Source organism: Nestor notabilis, unplaced genomic scaffold (assembly GCF_000696875.1).
Source record: "Nestor notabilis isolate BGI_N333 unplaced genomic scaffold, ASM69687v1 scaffold9478, whole genome shotgun sequence".
NCBI classification, from domain to species: domain Eukaryota; kingdom Metazoa; phylum Chordata; class Aves; order Psittaciformes; family Psittacidae; genus Nestor; species Nestor notabilis.
The window spans coordinates 37,458-51,153 of NW_009941525.1; the positions used below are offsets into that span (position 1 = coordinate 37,458).

The window sequence follows — 13,696 nt, forward strand, 5'->3', positions numbered from 1 at the left end:
TGAGTGTGCTTTAGTGAACCCATCTCTTCAAGTCTGTTCCAAGTGCCATGTACTTTCAGCCTCCTGGGGCAATGAGTTACCCCTTTTGGTAGCTGGGAGGAACTTCCCCATCATCTGCAGCCTCACCAGAACCTGACGGCTGCCAATGGTCATGCTAGCCCATTTATTCTGTGGTTTCAGAGCCCTTTCAGCCCTATAGCTTTCGCTGGAGTCAATCTGTAGGTAGACTAGGCAGCAGTCTGCAGGATCCCCCTCGCAGTCTGTTAGGTCTGTTGCTGTACTGATGCCAGGGAAATTTATGGAAATGTATGCAGAAGTTCCGCAGGCTCTGATGAAGCAGAAATAGTTTCATGGCATTATTTGCCCCAGATGCCACAGTTTTGGGGTGCTGGATCCGGACAGTGAGAAACTGATGTCAAAGTAACTGTTTACAGCAGGAGCTGATATGGCTTCTGGGGACAAGTGACTTAGCATTGCAGCACTGGGAGCGTTAATGCAGCAATTCTGAAATTTATGTATAAGCTCTCTGCTTAGATCACCTCTGCCTTTCAGAAAAGCAATGCCATAGCCCCCAAGCTGCATTTTGATTCCCCTTCTCCCATGCAGCAAAACAGCAGCCCAGGGAAAAGCAGGTAAAGATGAAAGCTAAACTCTTTGCCCAACCTTCTCTGGCTACAAAATCCATTCCAGCTTTTTATTTCAGATAATGGGAGGCCCTGGATTAGTTTTCCCAGTTTCCCAGGGGCACTTCCAAGCCACAGGCAGTGGTGTTTGCTCTGTGGCGTGCAAAGGGAGGGGAAGTGGGTGTTTAAAGTGCTGACTTGCTGGTGGCACTGAAAATGAAGTCATGTCCCAAAGGACGGGCATGTTGTGGGGAAGGTTTGAGGGGTGAAAACCACCATGTTGTGACTTGTGACCTAGCTAAACCCCTAATTGTGTGTTTAAAGTAAACCCCAGACTGGGGCTGTTTCTTTTGCCTCTGTCTTGGCAAGTTGCCTTTGGCTTCGTGGGCTCCTATCACTCATCTTGTGGTTAACTGGTCAGGAGTCACCCTAGTAGTTAGGAAAGGAATGTTAAAGGCCTGTTGTGTAAACCAACCGCAGTCTGAACAGACTTTGTTTTCCATGTAAATCTGCTGCAGGGAATGATTTAACCTTCATTTATTCCTTTTTTTTTTTTTTTTTTTTTTAATTTCATTAAATAAGATTTATACAGGTACAGTGTTGGAAAGGTCATCCATCCCCCAAGCTGTGGGAAGAGCTCTGTGCATTCCTCCCTCTTCACTCTCCTACTTTACCCCTTGTTTCAGGGTGGGAAAGCACAAAGACTGGGGTTTGTTGCCTTTCTGGAGAGTTAATTTATATCTGCATGGTACACACAGCCCTCAGCCCTCCTGCCCCCCATTCCCACACTTAATGAATCCTCCATGCTCAGTTCTGGACCTACTACCGATCCACTCCGTGCTTTTTCTGCAGCTTGCTCTTCTGGTACCTCTGAAATGAGATATTTGATGGTTTTCTTGTTTTCTGATATAAATGAGGGTTTGGTTGGTTTGGGTTTTTTGGCAAGAGTATTTAAGATCCCATAGCAGCAAAGCATCAGTGATTTGACATACCAACACTGGTGTGCTTATAGTCATGCTCTGGTTACCCTGTCAGCTAGGCTGGCCGTCCAGCTCTGAGCACAGCATCTACTGAGAAGCATCCTTAGTCACATAGAGAAGACTTCATCCAGGCACGGAGGTTCACAAGCCAAGGCAGCCGAGCTGGAAAGGATGTTTTGCAGCTTTCCTGGCAGCAACCTGTTCTCCAGGGCTTTCCTGAACCCAGAGAACAGATGGTTGGGCTGGAGGCTGGGATGCAAGGACAAGGGATTCTTGTTGACATTACCTTTACCACAGTGCCTTTCATCATTAGCATGTAAATGCCACCAAGCACCCAGGAATTATCCATCTATGATCACTTCATTAGAAGAGGCCTCTGATCAGGTTAATCTCACTTTCCCCATGTGGAAAGGAGGATGCTGAGCAGCTGTATCCAGCAGCAAGTGAAGGTGGAGTGAGACGGAAGGATGCTGTGACATTGGGGTTTAAGTGAATTGGCGGTGATTGCTTTGGCTCTTGCACAGAAATGCAAGGGCTGAAACTGTTGATGGGGAGTAATTGAGACTAATGGGACTGGTCCTCTGGAGCAGGTGCCCTGGAATCCATGTGGAGTGAATGCTGGCTAGCCCAGGTCTCCTGCAGAGAGCAGGGGAGCGATGGAAGCTTCCAGCATTATTTCAGCCTCTCAGTGGTCTGCTCACCCTCTTGGGAGGCAGAAGCCAAAGCGAGCATGGGGGAGGGTGGAGGAAATGTGTTTTAACAGTAAATATGGCCTTGTTATTTATCAGTACAGAGTAATTGAAGTAATTTCATGTCATTTTTAAATGCAGTGCCTAGGGATCTAAGCTATCTGTCTAATATTAATGGGTAATATTTGGTTGCCTCATTCATTCATTACTGTTTTCATTAAGGCTCTAATCCCATTTAGGAGTCTGTTTGTCATTTTAAACTCCTCTGTTTTATCTTAGCCTGCCACAATCCTTTTTAACAACTTCACTGAATTCATGAGTTCTAGGCTAGCAGCTTGGGGGAAGGGGCCTCTGCTGTCTGGCATGTGGTTTTTATGGGGAGAGAGGAAAAACAGACGGCTGAAGGCAATTGCAAGCAGCAGGCACTGAGCTTTCCTGTGATACACACCACTGAGATTTAGGTCTTTCATAACTGATCTGGATGTCTGCGTTTCAGAGCATGGAGCTCCCTTCTTTGACACGGGGAGTGCATTGACACCTCCTTTGAAGCCTCCATCATTTCTAAACCCGTATTAAGAAGCTGCTTGGAGCAGGGCTGTTGTTTATAAATGCTCCTTCCAAGGTATCCCCACTTCCACTCGTTAGGTACTCCTTAACACCAAGGCTGGGAAGTGCTGATGAGGGCTACAGAGATGTACATGGCAGTGTTGACCCCTGGAACATCTGTGCTGGGGCAAACTGAGCAGCATGGTCTTTGATTTCAAGGTGGAGCAGGCTGCATCTATGCAGCTGGTACCCACCACTGTGGTGCCTCTATCAGTGCTGCTGCCCTGGGAACAGACACCCTGCAGGAGATGGGGCTGGAGGGATGGATGTTTGCTGCAGGAAGCAGAAGGGGAAGCTTATCCTGCTGTAGCTCATCTCGGAAATACTCCCAGCTGGGCATCTTCCTGACCGTACCAGCTTCAGCCCTATGGATGGCATGGCTGTTTGCTGTCCAAGCTGCTTGGTCTAAGGGCAGAGTTAATGCAGTCCTGGCCTTTTTCTGCTGTAAAAGCCCCGCAGAGCATAGCACAGAAGAGATAAAGGGGTTTCTATGAAGTGAACTGAGATCCTGTCTCCAAGGAGGAAACAACAGAGCCTGAGATGCTCCGGCCTGCACCATCCAGTGTGGTCACTGCAGACAAAGTAAGCACCAAGCCAGAGCTGTGATAATAGGGTGTTTTATGTCGAAGACCAAGCTCTTCCCACTGCCTGATGCTGGGGCTCCATCCCCTGGCCTAGCTCTTCCTCCTAGGGCTGGGAAGTGCTGGGGAAGCCCTGGTTGGGTCTGAGTGGTGCTGCCAGGCATCACCTGTAGTGTGGAACGGGCATTAAAGCCGGGCATTCCGGGTATCCCAGTGCTGTGAGGCATCCAAGTCTAATTAGAGTCCCTGGGAATTGAACTATTGTGTTGCTAATGACTCTCTGGCAATGTTCTGACTAAAACAGTAATTTTAATAAGCGCAGCCCAATTGTAAGTGTTGGTTGAACACCTAATTACATTGCTTAGAACTCCAGAATTCTGCCGAATTCTATTTTTTGCCACTTCCTTTGCAAAACAGAGAGGGAAAGAATCAGGCACTTGATAATTATTCACCTTAATTAATTTTTCTAAGCTTCTCTGAAAACTTTTAAATGACTGCAGGGAGTGTGCAGTGAGTTACATGGCAGCAAGGCAAAGCACTGAACGCAGAGGCCGGGAACTGATGCGAGATGAAAGTTTATTGCGTTGGATTGATCCCCACCTGAGCCCAGGAATTTTGGAAAGCTGCTCCTGTTTTATCCCTAGTAATTAGTTCCCCTGAGGCCTGGACTAATCAGTGCTGCAAAGGGCACTGCTTGTTGGCTGGGGGGAGCTGTGGCAGGGTGCTGTTGGTTAGAAGAGAATGCCAGCGCTGCGAGAAGCCACTTCTGATGGCAGCAGTGGTGTTGCCCTGCAGGGATGATGGGATGTGCCACGCGGCTGCTGCGGATATATCAGCTCCTCATCCTGAAATGCGGAGCAAGCCCAAGGAGCCACTGTGGAGCATGTCCAGGCAGCATGCCTGGAAAGATCCTAATTTCCAGAAACTCATTTGAACATTTATTTTGCAGTCAAGAACAAAACTGCAGCTCCCTTGAGGCACGGGGGTTTTCCAGGGAAGGAAATGTGTGGATGTGTTGCAGCATAACCTCGTTTTCCTGGTGGAGACCTTTAGCATCTCATTCCTCATTATTAGTGCATGTGCACATTTATCACATTACCCCTTTTCCTTGTCAAGTAGAGTTTCTGAGGGTCAGTTCTGCAGGAGAACAGAGCAGTTTAGTGTCCCAGATGAGACAGATAGTGTGCTGAGGATCCTGTATGCCCAGCTGCAGGGCTTCCAGCCTGCACCAAGCAAGGCAGGAGCGGTGTGGGATATAGCACTGCAGGGGAGCTGGAGTGAGCATGTGGCTGCACCTCTGTGGTCAGGTTTGACCTAATTATTCAATCCATAAGTTTTGCTGCATTTGCTGATTCCAGAAGCGTGTGTAAATCCTTCAGCCATGGTTTCGATTTCTACACTGGAGATGAAAGAATCACTTCCTGATCTTAAATGTGCACAAGGTTTTCCTGCTGGCCGATAGAGGCGGCCGTGCATTCCCAGCCCCTTGCTTTCCAGATGCAGATGGCCCATGCTGCCAAGTCACTTTGAGCAGTGGCTGTCATAAGGATGCTGGCACTGGCATGCCAGGGGCTAACTCTGTGCATGGGCTGGGCATGGGAGTGACAGTGTGGGATCCAAAGTAGTGCACATCCCAGAGGGCTGAACTGCTGGGATGTGGGGAAGGTGTCCTTGCCTGTGGCAGGGGGTTGGAACTGGTTGAGCTTTAAAATCCCTTCCAACCCTAACTATTCTATGACTTGATACTAGACTGCAATACCCAGTCCAGGAGGCAACATCATTGCTGCCAAGGGCAGAGGAGGAGCTGCGAGTTGAACAGACCAAGCATTCAGTGAACAGTCCGTGTTGGAGATGAAAACCTATTTCTCCTCCTTCAGGTTTACATGTCACTCTGCTGCTCCTGGGAGTGGGGATGCCTGGCACTTTGTTATTCCAACAAATCTCTCAGATGTTTCATACTGATGCAATTATTAACTTGAGTCATGGTAAACCACGGGAAAGCATTTATCTGTAGGAGCCTGTGTGCCAGAGTACGAGTCTGCTCCAAGCCCAACTCATGCTGGGCTGGATGGAATAAGCTCTGGCTTGAGGAGGATTTTACAGCTTGCTCAAACCGTATTTTGGGGCATTTGCTGCTTTTTCACTCGTTCCTTGCTTCCCAGAGGAGCCTGCCTTTCCTTTCATCACCTCCCTCAGGAGCCTAGCACTGTATGTAGAGCCAAGGAGCCAGGTATGCTTGGAGAAGGTCTGGTGACACTAGGAAAGCTATCAGGTCGCCTGTGCTCAAACACACCTTGTCCTCATAAGATGCTAATGAGGTTCTTCTAGCAGTAAAGGCAAACTCATTGGAAAGGTTGCTTGGATCAGAGTTGAAGGGACTTTCTCCGCATGCATCTGCAGAGCTGTAATTAAATAATCCCTTTGTAGTCATGGAAACATTGTCTCAGAGTCCTCTCCCACTCGCTGCTTTTCTGCCAAAAGTTCCAGGCGTTGATGTGGTTCTGACAGCCCTTCAGCAGCTCTCCTAATCCTTCCTCTGCTGAGCGGTGTGGGAGAGGAGAGCTGGGGCCTGTCAGAACTCACCCACTCCTATGGGTGCACACCTTCATCTCTTCTGGGGATCAATGGCTGGAGCAGGTATTCCTGCCTTCGGGGACTTGACAGTGCTTTGGGGATGCTCCTCAACACCCCCCATCCCTTTGCCTTCTTCCCCTGTGCCCTCACTTCTGCTCCACACAATGCACTGGCTGCATCCCACTCGCTGTTGGGGTCCCCTGCTTGGTGCTGGCATCAGCCTTAGCATGTCTGAGATCTCCACTGGATCTGCTCGAGCCAAGAATAAATCTTTTCCAGGTAGGACTTCTCATACAGCATGGGGCATGTTGGACGCACAGGTCTGGCTCAGCAGAGCAAAAAGTGCTCCACAGCCCTGCATGCTGGATTCTTCCTTGGCAGAAGCAGTATCACAGGAGGACTTCATGCCCCATTCCTGACAGTGTTCAAGATCAGGTTGGAAGGGGCTTGGAGCAACCTGGTCTAGTGGAAGGTGTCCCTAGGAACTAGATGAGCATTAAGTTTTCTTCCAACCCAAACTATTCCATGATTCTATGACTTGATGCTAGACTTGAACAGTTGTGCATGAAGACACAGGGAGGAGAAACAGTGGGAAGAAGACTGTCAAACTTCTGAGAAGCTTCTAAGAAAGTTTGACTTTATTTTCCCCAGCTCTGTCACCCTGGCACACTAACGGCTGGAACTGATGAGTCCTCCTTGCTCCTTCCCACACGTCTCCATGTCTCCCACAGCAGCAAAACTTAGTGTTTTTCTCATGAATGAAGAATAAAATCTCATAGGAAAGTTCATCAACTTTGGGCTCCTGCTCATTGAGTGATAGATAGCTTTAATTACACTGCACTACATGGCATCTCTACCGCACTCCCCAAAGTCATTAAAAATAGATTTTCTGGTTGAACTCCAGCCCCCTGAGGAGTCTGTGGGCAGTGGGCCATGGCCATGGGCTGCCCTGGTGCTGTCTCCAGCCAGGGAGGTCAGAGCCCTGTGCTGGTAGCAAGCATGAGCTATGGAAACTTGTCTTTGTGTGTTTATTTTAGGTGTTTATTTATTTGGATCTGGATTCTTGCACTTTTAGTTCCTCTGGGGCTGGCAGAGTGTGGATTCATGTGGTATGGAGAGTGTGTATTGATTTTTTTGGGTCTGTTTTTTGCTGATGCTGTAGGTCAGGCAGTTGAGGAAAGCAGCACTGAGACTTCATCACTTCGTTATTGAGAAGCAGGTTTGTTTCAGCATAGACAGAAGGAAGAGAGGTAGCAATCGGGCTGCAGGGAGGAGCACTCTGCCTTCAGGAGTAAGGAGATTCCCCTGGAATGTTGGTTTCTTGTCTCTTATTTTACAAGCTGATGCTCCTCAGCTCTGCTGAATTGCTTTATCACTTTGCATTTGCTGTGACCACAGTGATGTGGAGCGCCTGTCACTCTTCCTTATCCCCAGAATGACCTGCTGCCTGCTTCAGCAGAGGTATTCTGGCTTTGCAGGCACCTCCAGGCTCTGCAGGGGAGCAGCGGTCTGTTTCCCAGGTAAGGAGGTGCAGGGTTTGAGGCTGCATTTGGAACATTCCTGCATATGTCTGTGTGGCTTCAGGACCTCTCGCCTCATGCTTCTGGTAGCTGGAGCAGAAATCTCAGGGCATCCAAAACCATCATGCACTTCCAAAAACTCGGGTACGACTGTGAGGTTTGCAAGTGCTCCAGGATGGGAGCTGCGGTCAGGAGCTCTGCTTTGGGTACCACAGGAGATCGTGCTCCTGCTCTGTGGATGAGTTCATCAGTGCAGGCAACAGCTTTCCTGGGGCTTAGACTGGGGTGGGGAATACACTCCTGAAGCGGTGATAGACCTTCTCAGATGTTTGCTGTGAGTGCCAGGAGCATTCCTCTGACTTACCTCTCCAGTGTAAACTAGGAAACAACTTTGCATTTAAGAACTAAACACTGAAACTCAAAGCCCTTTCATAAGAAACTATCCTGCTGCACACAGAGCTGTCCCAGGGGCTGGCAAGGAGAGAGCAAACAAACCAGGCTGTGACAGATGGGAGTCACGTTGGTTATGCATAGCTACGAGGTGCTGGTGCCCGGTGAGACCGGGATGCTCGGATGAGGATGCCAGCAGTGCTTATGGCCATCAGAGTGGGGCTGGGCAGGATGCAGGAAGGTGACAATTTGGGGTTACTGAGCAGGTACTTGGTGGTTGCACCCACTCTTTTCCTGCTCTCTCCCTTTGAGAGCCGTGGGTACACAGAGCCAACACTGCAGAGCTCGTGGGCAGGATTAAATGGGGCTTTCAGCAACCTGCTCTCGTGGATGGTGTCCCTGCCCATGGCAGGGATTGGAACTGGATGAGCTTTAAGGTCTCTTCCAACTCAAACCATTCCGTGATTCTATGCAGGAGGCCGTGCTTATGGCAGCAATGGCATCTGCCACATCAGAAACTATCAGCGATCCCTCTGCTGTCTTCTCTTGTGTCTTTCCTTCTGGATTTCCCTTCAGTGCTTTTTTGTCTCATTTTGTTACTATTTCCTTCCTTATCAGCTGCTCTTTTGCCTTTCCCCTCTCTTCTTATCTTCTCCTTGGTGGCATCCTGTGGCTGAAGTGGGAATGGGGGGAAGCTCTTGGACTTGGGAGTCTGTGTCCCCCACCCTGATCCATGTTGTTTTTCCTTCCACCTACAGGCATTGATGTTCCTTGTCACACACACAAATGCTTTGGTCTCATAATGATAGTTAAGCTGGCAGAGAACAGCTTAAAAATATGTAAAGCTTTCCAGCCTGCCATCAGGAAGAATAAGCACATCTGAGCTTTACTTCTTTACTGTCTCTGAAGGAAATGGAGCTTTCAGTCTTCTGTGTTCATGATAGGTATGGGATAAGATATGGATATATCCTACTCTTAATGGGATTTGTCTTGTTTTCCTGTTAAAATGACACGTTTGTTATGTTTCAATATGTGGATCATGGATGGGAAGGGTAGTTGATGATGTGTTTGTACCACAGAGCAGGGCAGATACTGCAAACCCCCGAAATCTTTTTCATGCTTGCAAATACTTCACTGCCTTCTGTTCAGCATGTTTTTGAACTTCTTCATTCAAATGTTGATTTGAGTATTGGAGCAATGCGGGGTTTCAAGCATTAATTTTCATGAAGGGTGAATTTCAAAGTGATGGCCATAAGCATTAGACAAAAGCAGATGATTTATTCTCCTCCAAAGTCTTAGACCTTCATCCAGCCAGGACCATAGGTTATCTAAGGAGCCAGGGCTACAGCACGGCTCACCAAGAAGGATCCTGTGACTGTTCTTGGTCAGAGCAGGTCCCCCAGCTGAGGTGGTGCCTCTATCCCAGGTGGATCAGGCACCAACCACCGACTCTTGCAAAAAGGTGCAGGGGTGAAGTTCTCTGCCCTGCCTTTTGCAGGCATCACAAAGAAAGGATCAGATGGTCCCTTTTGGGCTAGAAACTGCGATTCCAGGCATTGTTCAAAATGTCTGTGTAATTTTTAAAGAGTTACCATGTGCAGAAGCCACAGCTTCTGAGCAGAAAAAGAACCCAAATGCCTAACATAAAATTATCCATAATGAACTGTTATTCATATAATTCAAATTCTCTGTTATTTATAGAGTGCTGCGAGAGCATCCAGCTCCTCACAAACATGACACAAGCCCTGAGCTGCATATAAATTGCAGGGACAGATCCTGTCAAGCCTCACATGGTGGGGAGGAGGTGGGGGATCAGCAATGCCCAGTGATTTCAGGGCTGTCCTGACCTCTGGGGAGAATGAGAGTCACCCCACCAAGACAGCTCAACATGCTGAGCAGATTCTAGAGGAAACCCAGTGATGTCCCTTGATGCATCCTGTGGTGGCTGATGTCTCCCATGGCTGAGAGCCACCACAGCTCCCATGGGATGCTTGTTTGGTTTGGAAGACACCCCGAGGAGGCTGATCCTGATGCCAGGCTGGTGGGTTTGCTCCCACCATGTCTGTGAAGTGCTTTGATGCCTTTCGAGAGAAGAAGTAAAGCAAGTAAAATCATCATGTGCAGCCAACTGAGGCACAGAGAAGACCCTGAGAGGGCATCCCAGATGCCTTTTGCAGCTAAGAATCAAATGCAAGCCCTTGCATAGAATCACAGTCTGGTTTGGGTTGGAAGGGACCTTAAAGCTTATTCAGTTCCAACCCCCTGCCACGGTCAGGGACACCTTCCACTAGAGCAGGTTGCTCCAAGCCCCTGTGTCCAAGCTGGCCTTGAACACTGCCAGGGATGGGGCAGCCGCAGCTTCTCTGGGCTCCAGGGCTGTTTTAGCACCCCCAAGCTGAGCCCTGTGCCTGTCCCACAGACTTCATCTCAGCACCAAACCACCCCAGCCCTGCGCATCCACGCGCGATTCTTGTTTTAGGAGAAGCTGTCGAGTAGGAAACAAGAAGAATAGCAGCCCTATTGGTGTCGTATTTAGAGAGGAACTGGGTTCTCACTGTGTCAACAGCACTTGGCATGAAAGTGGCCGTTGTTTGGTGAGACACTGCTCCTTTCACCCTGCGCACCCCAGCTGCTGGGAGCCGGGTGCTGTTTTGACGGACAGAGCGAGTGCAATGCCCACAGTTGCTTTAGTTTCCAGCCAGTTGCAGTTGCTCCCAGGGCCTGAGGGGAGCAATAATTATTTACACTATTGGATAATAGTGTAAATGTATTGAAGTGGGAATGGGCTAACGCAGGAGTGCGGCGTCAGGATAGGAGGTGCAAACATACCGCGCCCACTGGAGGTGGCAAGGATGGATTGGAAAGGTTAAAGTGGCATTTCTTCTTTGGAGTCAAGCAGTGACCCATGGTTAAAGCTTGGTGTTATTTTGGAGCCTTTGGGGTTTTCAGCATTGATAAATGGGTCAGGACAATGCTACACCTCAGCATCGCACAGGGACATTGGGGGGGGTGTGGTGTGTGTTAAGTGCAAGCAGGGAGTTGAAGCAGTGACCTCAGCTGGTGTTCTCTCATGGGCTTCCCTCTTTCTTCTGCTCTGGAATAGCTTGCTTGGGAGAGAGAGTCTTGCCTGGCTTCTGAACAAGTGTAAGTCCACGCTGGTGCTGGAAGGGCTCAGGGTGTCCAAGATGGAGCAAGTCATGAAATACCCACATAGGCTGAATAAGCTTCCAACTCGTGATATCCCAATGAATTTTATTCCCTGCCAGTTTTCCTCCCTGAGGCAGCTTCCCCACGGCACGTGTAAGACAGCAGACAGTAAATCAGGGAGGAGAGGACACAGCTTCCATCATGGGAGCATCTCCAGGCAGGGAGGTCGGGAGGGTTCCTGGTGAGCTGGCGCCGGGAGGGAGCTGTGGCTCTGTCGTTCACAGCACCCGAGGGATGCAGTGACTTCATGGCTCCATCCCCAATATCTCCTGTTCTTGGCTGAATTCTGTATGGATGTTGGAACAAATTGGTTTAAGTTTGTGAATTGCTGTTGTGTTACTTAGAATCAGAGAATCACAGAATGATTTGGGTTGGAAGAGACCTTAAAGCTCACCTAGTTCCTTCCTAGGGACACCTTCCACTAGGCCAGGTTGGTCAAAGCCCTGTCCAACCTGGTCTGTGAAGCCAAGAGAAGGAGATAGAGCCCCGAGCTGTGTGTTTGCTTCCTTTGCAGGTGTCCCGGGTGCCCGTGGAGTCCTGTGAGCAGTACACGACCTGTGGGGAATGCCTGAGCTCAGGAGACCCGCACTGCGGCTGGTGCACACTCCACCACATGTAAGTCCAGCCTTGTCCATTTCATTTGAGCTGCTGGTGGTGATGAGAAAAGCAGCTTTCAAAGCCACCAAGCACCTCCCACTCAAGGTTAGGTTGAAGTTCCTTAAATCCATTCGCCCTTCCCTGCACGTTCCCTGTGTTGCAACACGAATGCCACTGAAAATCCCTGAGCTGCTGTGAAAGAGATAAAGGAAAACAGATTCCTGCTTCAGGAGTGGAGAGGGTGCTGTGGATGCAATGGGAAAGCAGAGTTTAAACCGGTGGGAGTGAAGACCTTGTGTTTTGCACACTCCTCTTGCCCAAGCAAGTCCCTCCCAAAGAACTGGGAATTAGCGAAGGCAGTAGTAGACTTGGTTATATGAGTAGGACTGTGGTTTGGGAGAGGTTGCAGCACTGGAACAGAGCAGAGCGCCCAAGCCCTGTTAAGTATATCAGGAAGGGGTAGTTCTATTGTGCAAGAAAGGGTCAGGGGGTCTGTGCTCCAGCTATTCCCAGTGGGACAAAGCCAGCAGCACAGGGCTGGGAGCTGGCAGCCCCTCACGCACATCAACAGGCACAAAGGGCTAAGGGTTGGTTTGGTGGTTTTTATTTCAGGGGAGCTCCAGGAAATGCTCTCTGCATTCAGGAGGTGTCTGTGTCCTTCCTTTCTCTCCCCTGCCATAATACCCATCACTTCCTAAGGCGGAAGGGGGACCACCAGGCAGAGGGAGATTGAGAGAGGAGGGGAAAGCCTCGAGGAGAGGAACAGAAATCCCTCCGGCCACATGCCAACTTGCAGAGCAGCCCCGTTAAATGCATGGAAATTGGTGGAGGCAGAGTTCAGGGCCCCCACAGCAGGACTTGGCCACTTGCCTGAGGAGCAGGTGCTGGAGGGGGAAGCAGGGAATGACAGGCTCCTCCGCAAATCCGGCCTGGATTTGGGACCTGTGCGCTTTGGGTTGCAAACTGGCTCCCTGTGGCTTTGCTTGGTTTGCAAAGAGGCGTTGCCACACTCAGGGAGATGCAGGAGAACCTTGGCAGCTGCTGGCCATGAGCATCCCACAGGGTCCACACAGGCTGGGGCAGTGGCAGAGGACACCCCCCGTCCCCCATCCCGAGTATGTGTAGTCATGTCCAAAAGCTTTACTGTCACAGCAGCTTTGTCAGAAGAAAGTGATTTCCATTCCTGGTGGTTCCCATCCCTTTGGCTCTTCCCTTGGGGCAGCCATCCCATGTGCCTTTCCAGCGGTTGGGATAGCTGTGCGGTGGGAGGGGATGGCTGCATTAGTACCCGTGGGTGTTTGGTGTCAGTCCTCAGCCTCCTGCAGCAGCTCCTCTGCAAGGATCACTGAGTGCTTGCCTAATGCTAATGAACTGAATCTTCATAAACCACCTGGGACGCAGGTAAAGGTTGTTATCTTCATTTTGCAGAGAGAAAACCCTCAATGTCAAGAGGAGAGAAAAGTGTCATTTCCTCTGCCCTTTTGGCCATGACATTTCAGCACTAACCTATTCCCAACAAGGGTTTCTTCCCTGATAGTATTTCTCAACCCTCCCTTCAAGCATCTGCACTTCCCTGGCCTGCTTGGAGCAAGGATCATATTTTAGCTTTTGTCTTAAGCTGTAAATAATTGAGTTTCTCTTGCTGTTCCTGAAGCCTCTGTCATATTTTGTTTGGAGGCCTCAAGCGCTGAAGTGTTTGTATTCAATTTGTCATCTCTCTCCTCTAATTCTTCCATGTCCCTCCTGCCAGATGGACCAGCTGCTCAGTGGAAGGGTTGTAGGTCAGGGTGTGTGAAGCTTGTGCTGCGGTTTGTGAGGGGTGGTAAAAGGGTGAGGGGCAGAACAGGAGGTGACTTTGTCCTTAAAAGAGCAAGAGGGTGGCTGGTAAACACCAGCACATGTGGGCATGGTAAAATCAGCACTGTGACA

At 49.5% G+C, this 13,696-nt stretch overlaps 1 protein-coding gene across 1 annotated transcript in view; it reads left to right on the top strand.

Annotated features, from left to right (window-relative positions):
- LOC104410692 (plexin-A2-like) overlaps positions 1 to 13,696 on the top strand; it is a gene marked incomplete at both ends in the record, with an annotated part of 76,047 nt that overhangs the window by 18,309 nt on the left and 44,042 nt on the right. Inside the window, one exon of the mRNA XM_010020937.1 lies at positions 11,685 to 11,785. Coding sequence (XP_010019239.1) covers positions 11,685 to 11,785 — 101 coding nt within the window. The remainder of the gene's footprint in view (positions 1 to 11,684; positions 11,786 to 13,696) is intronic.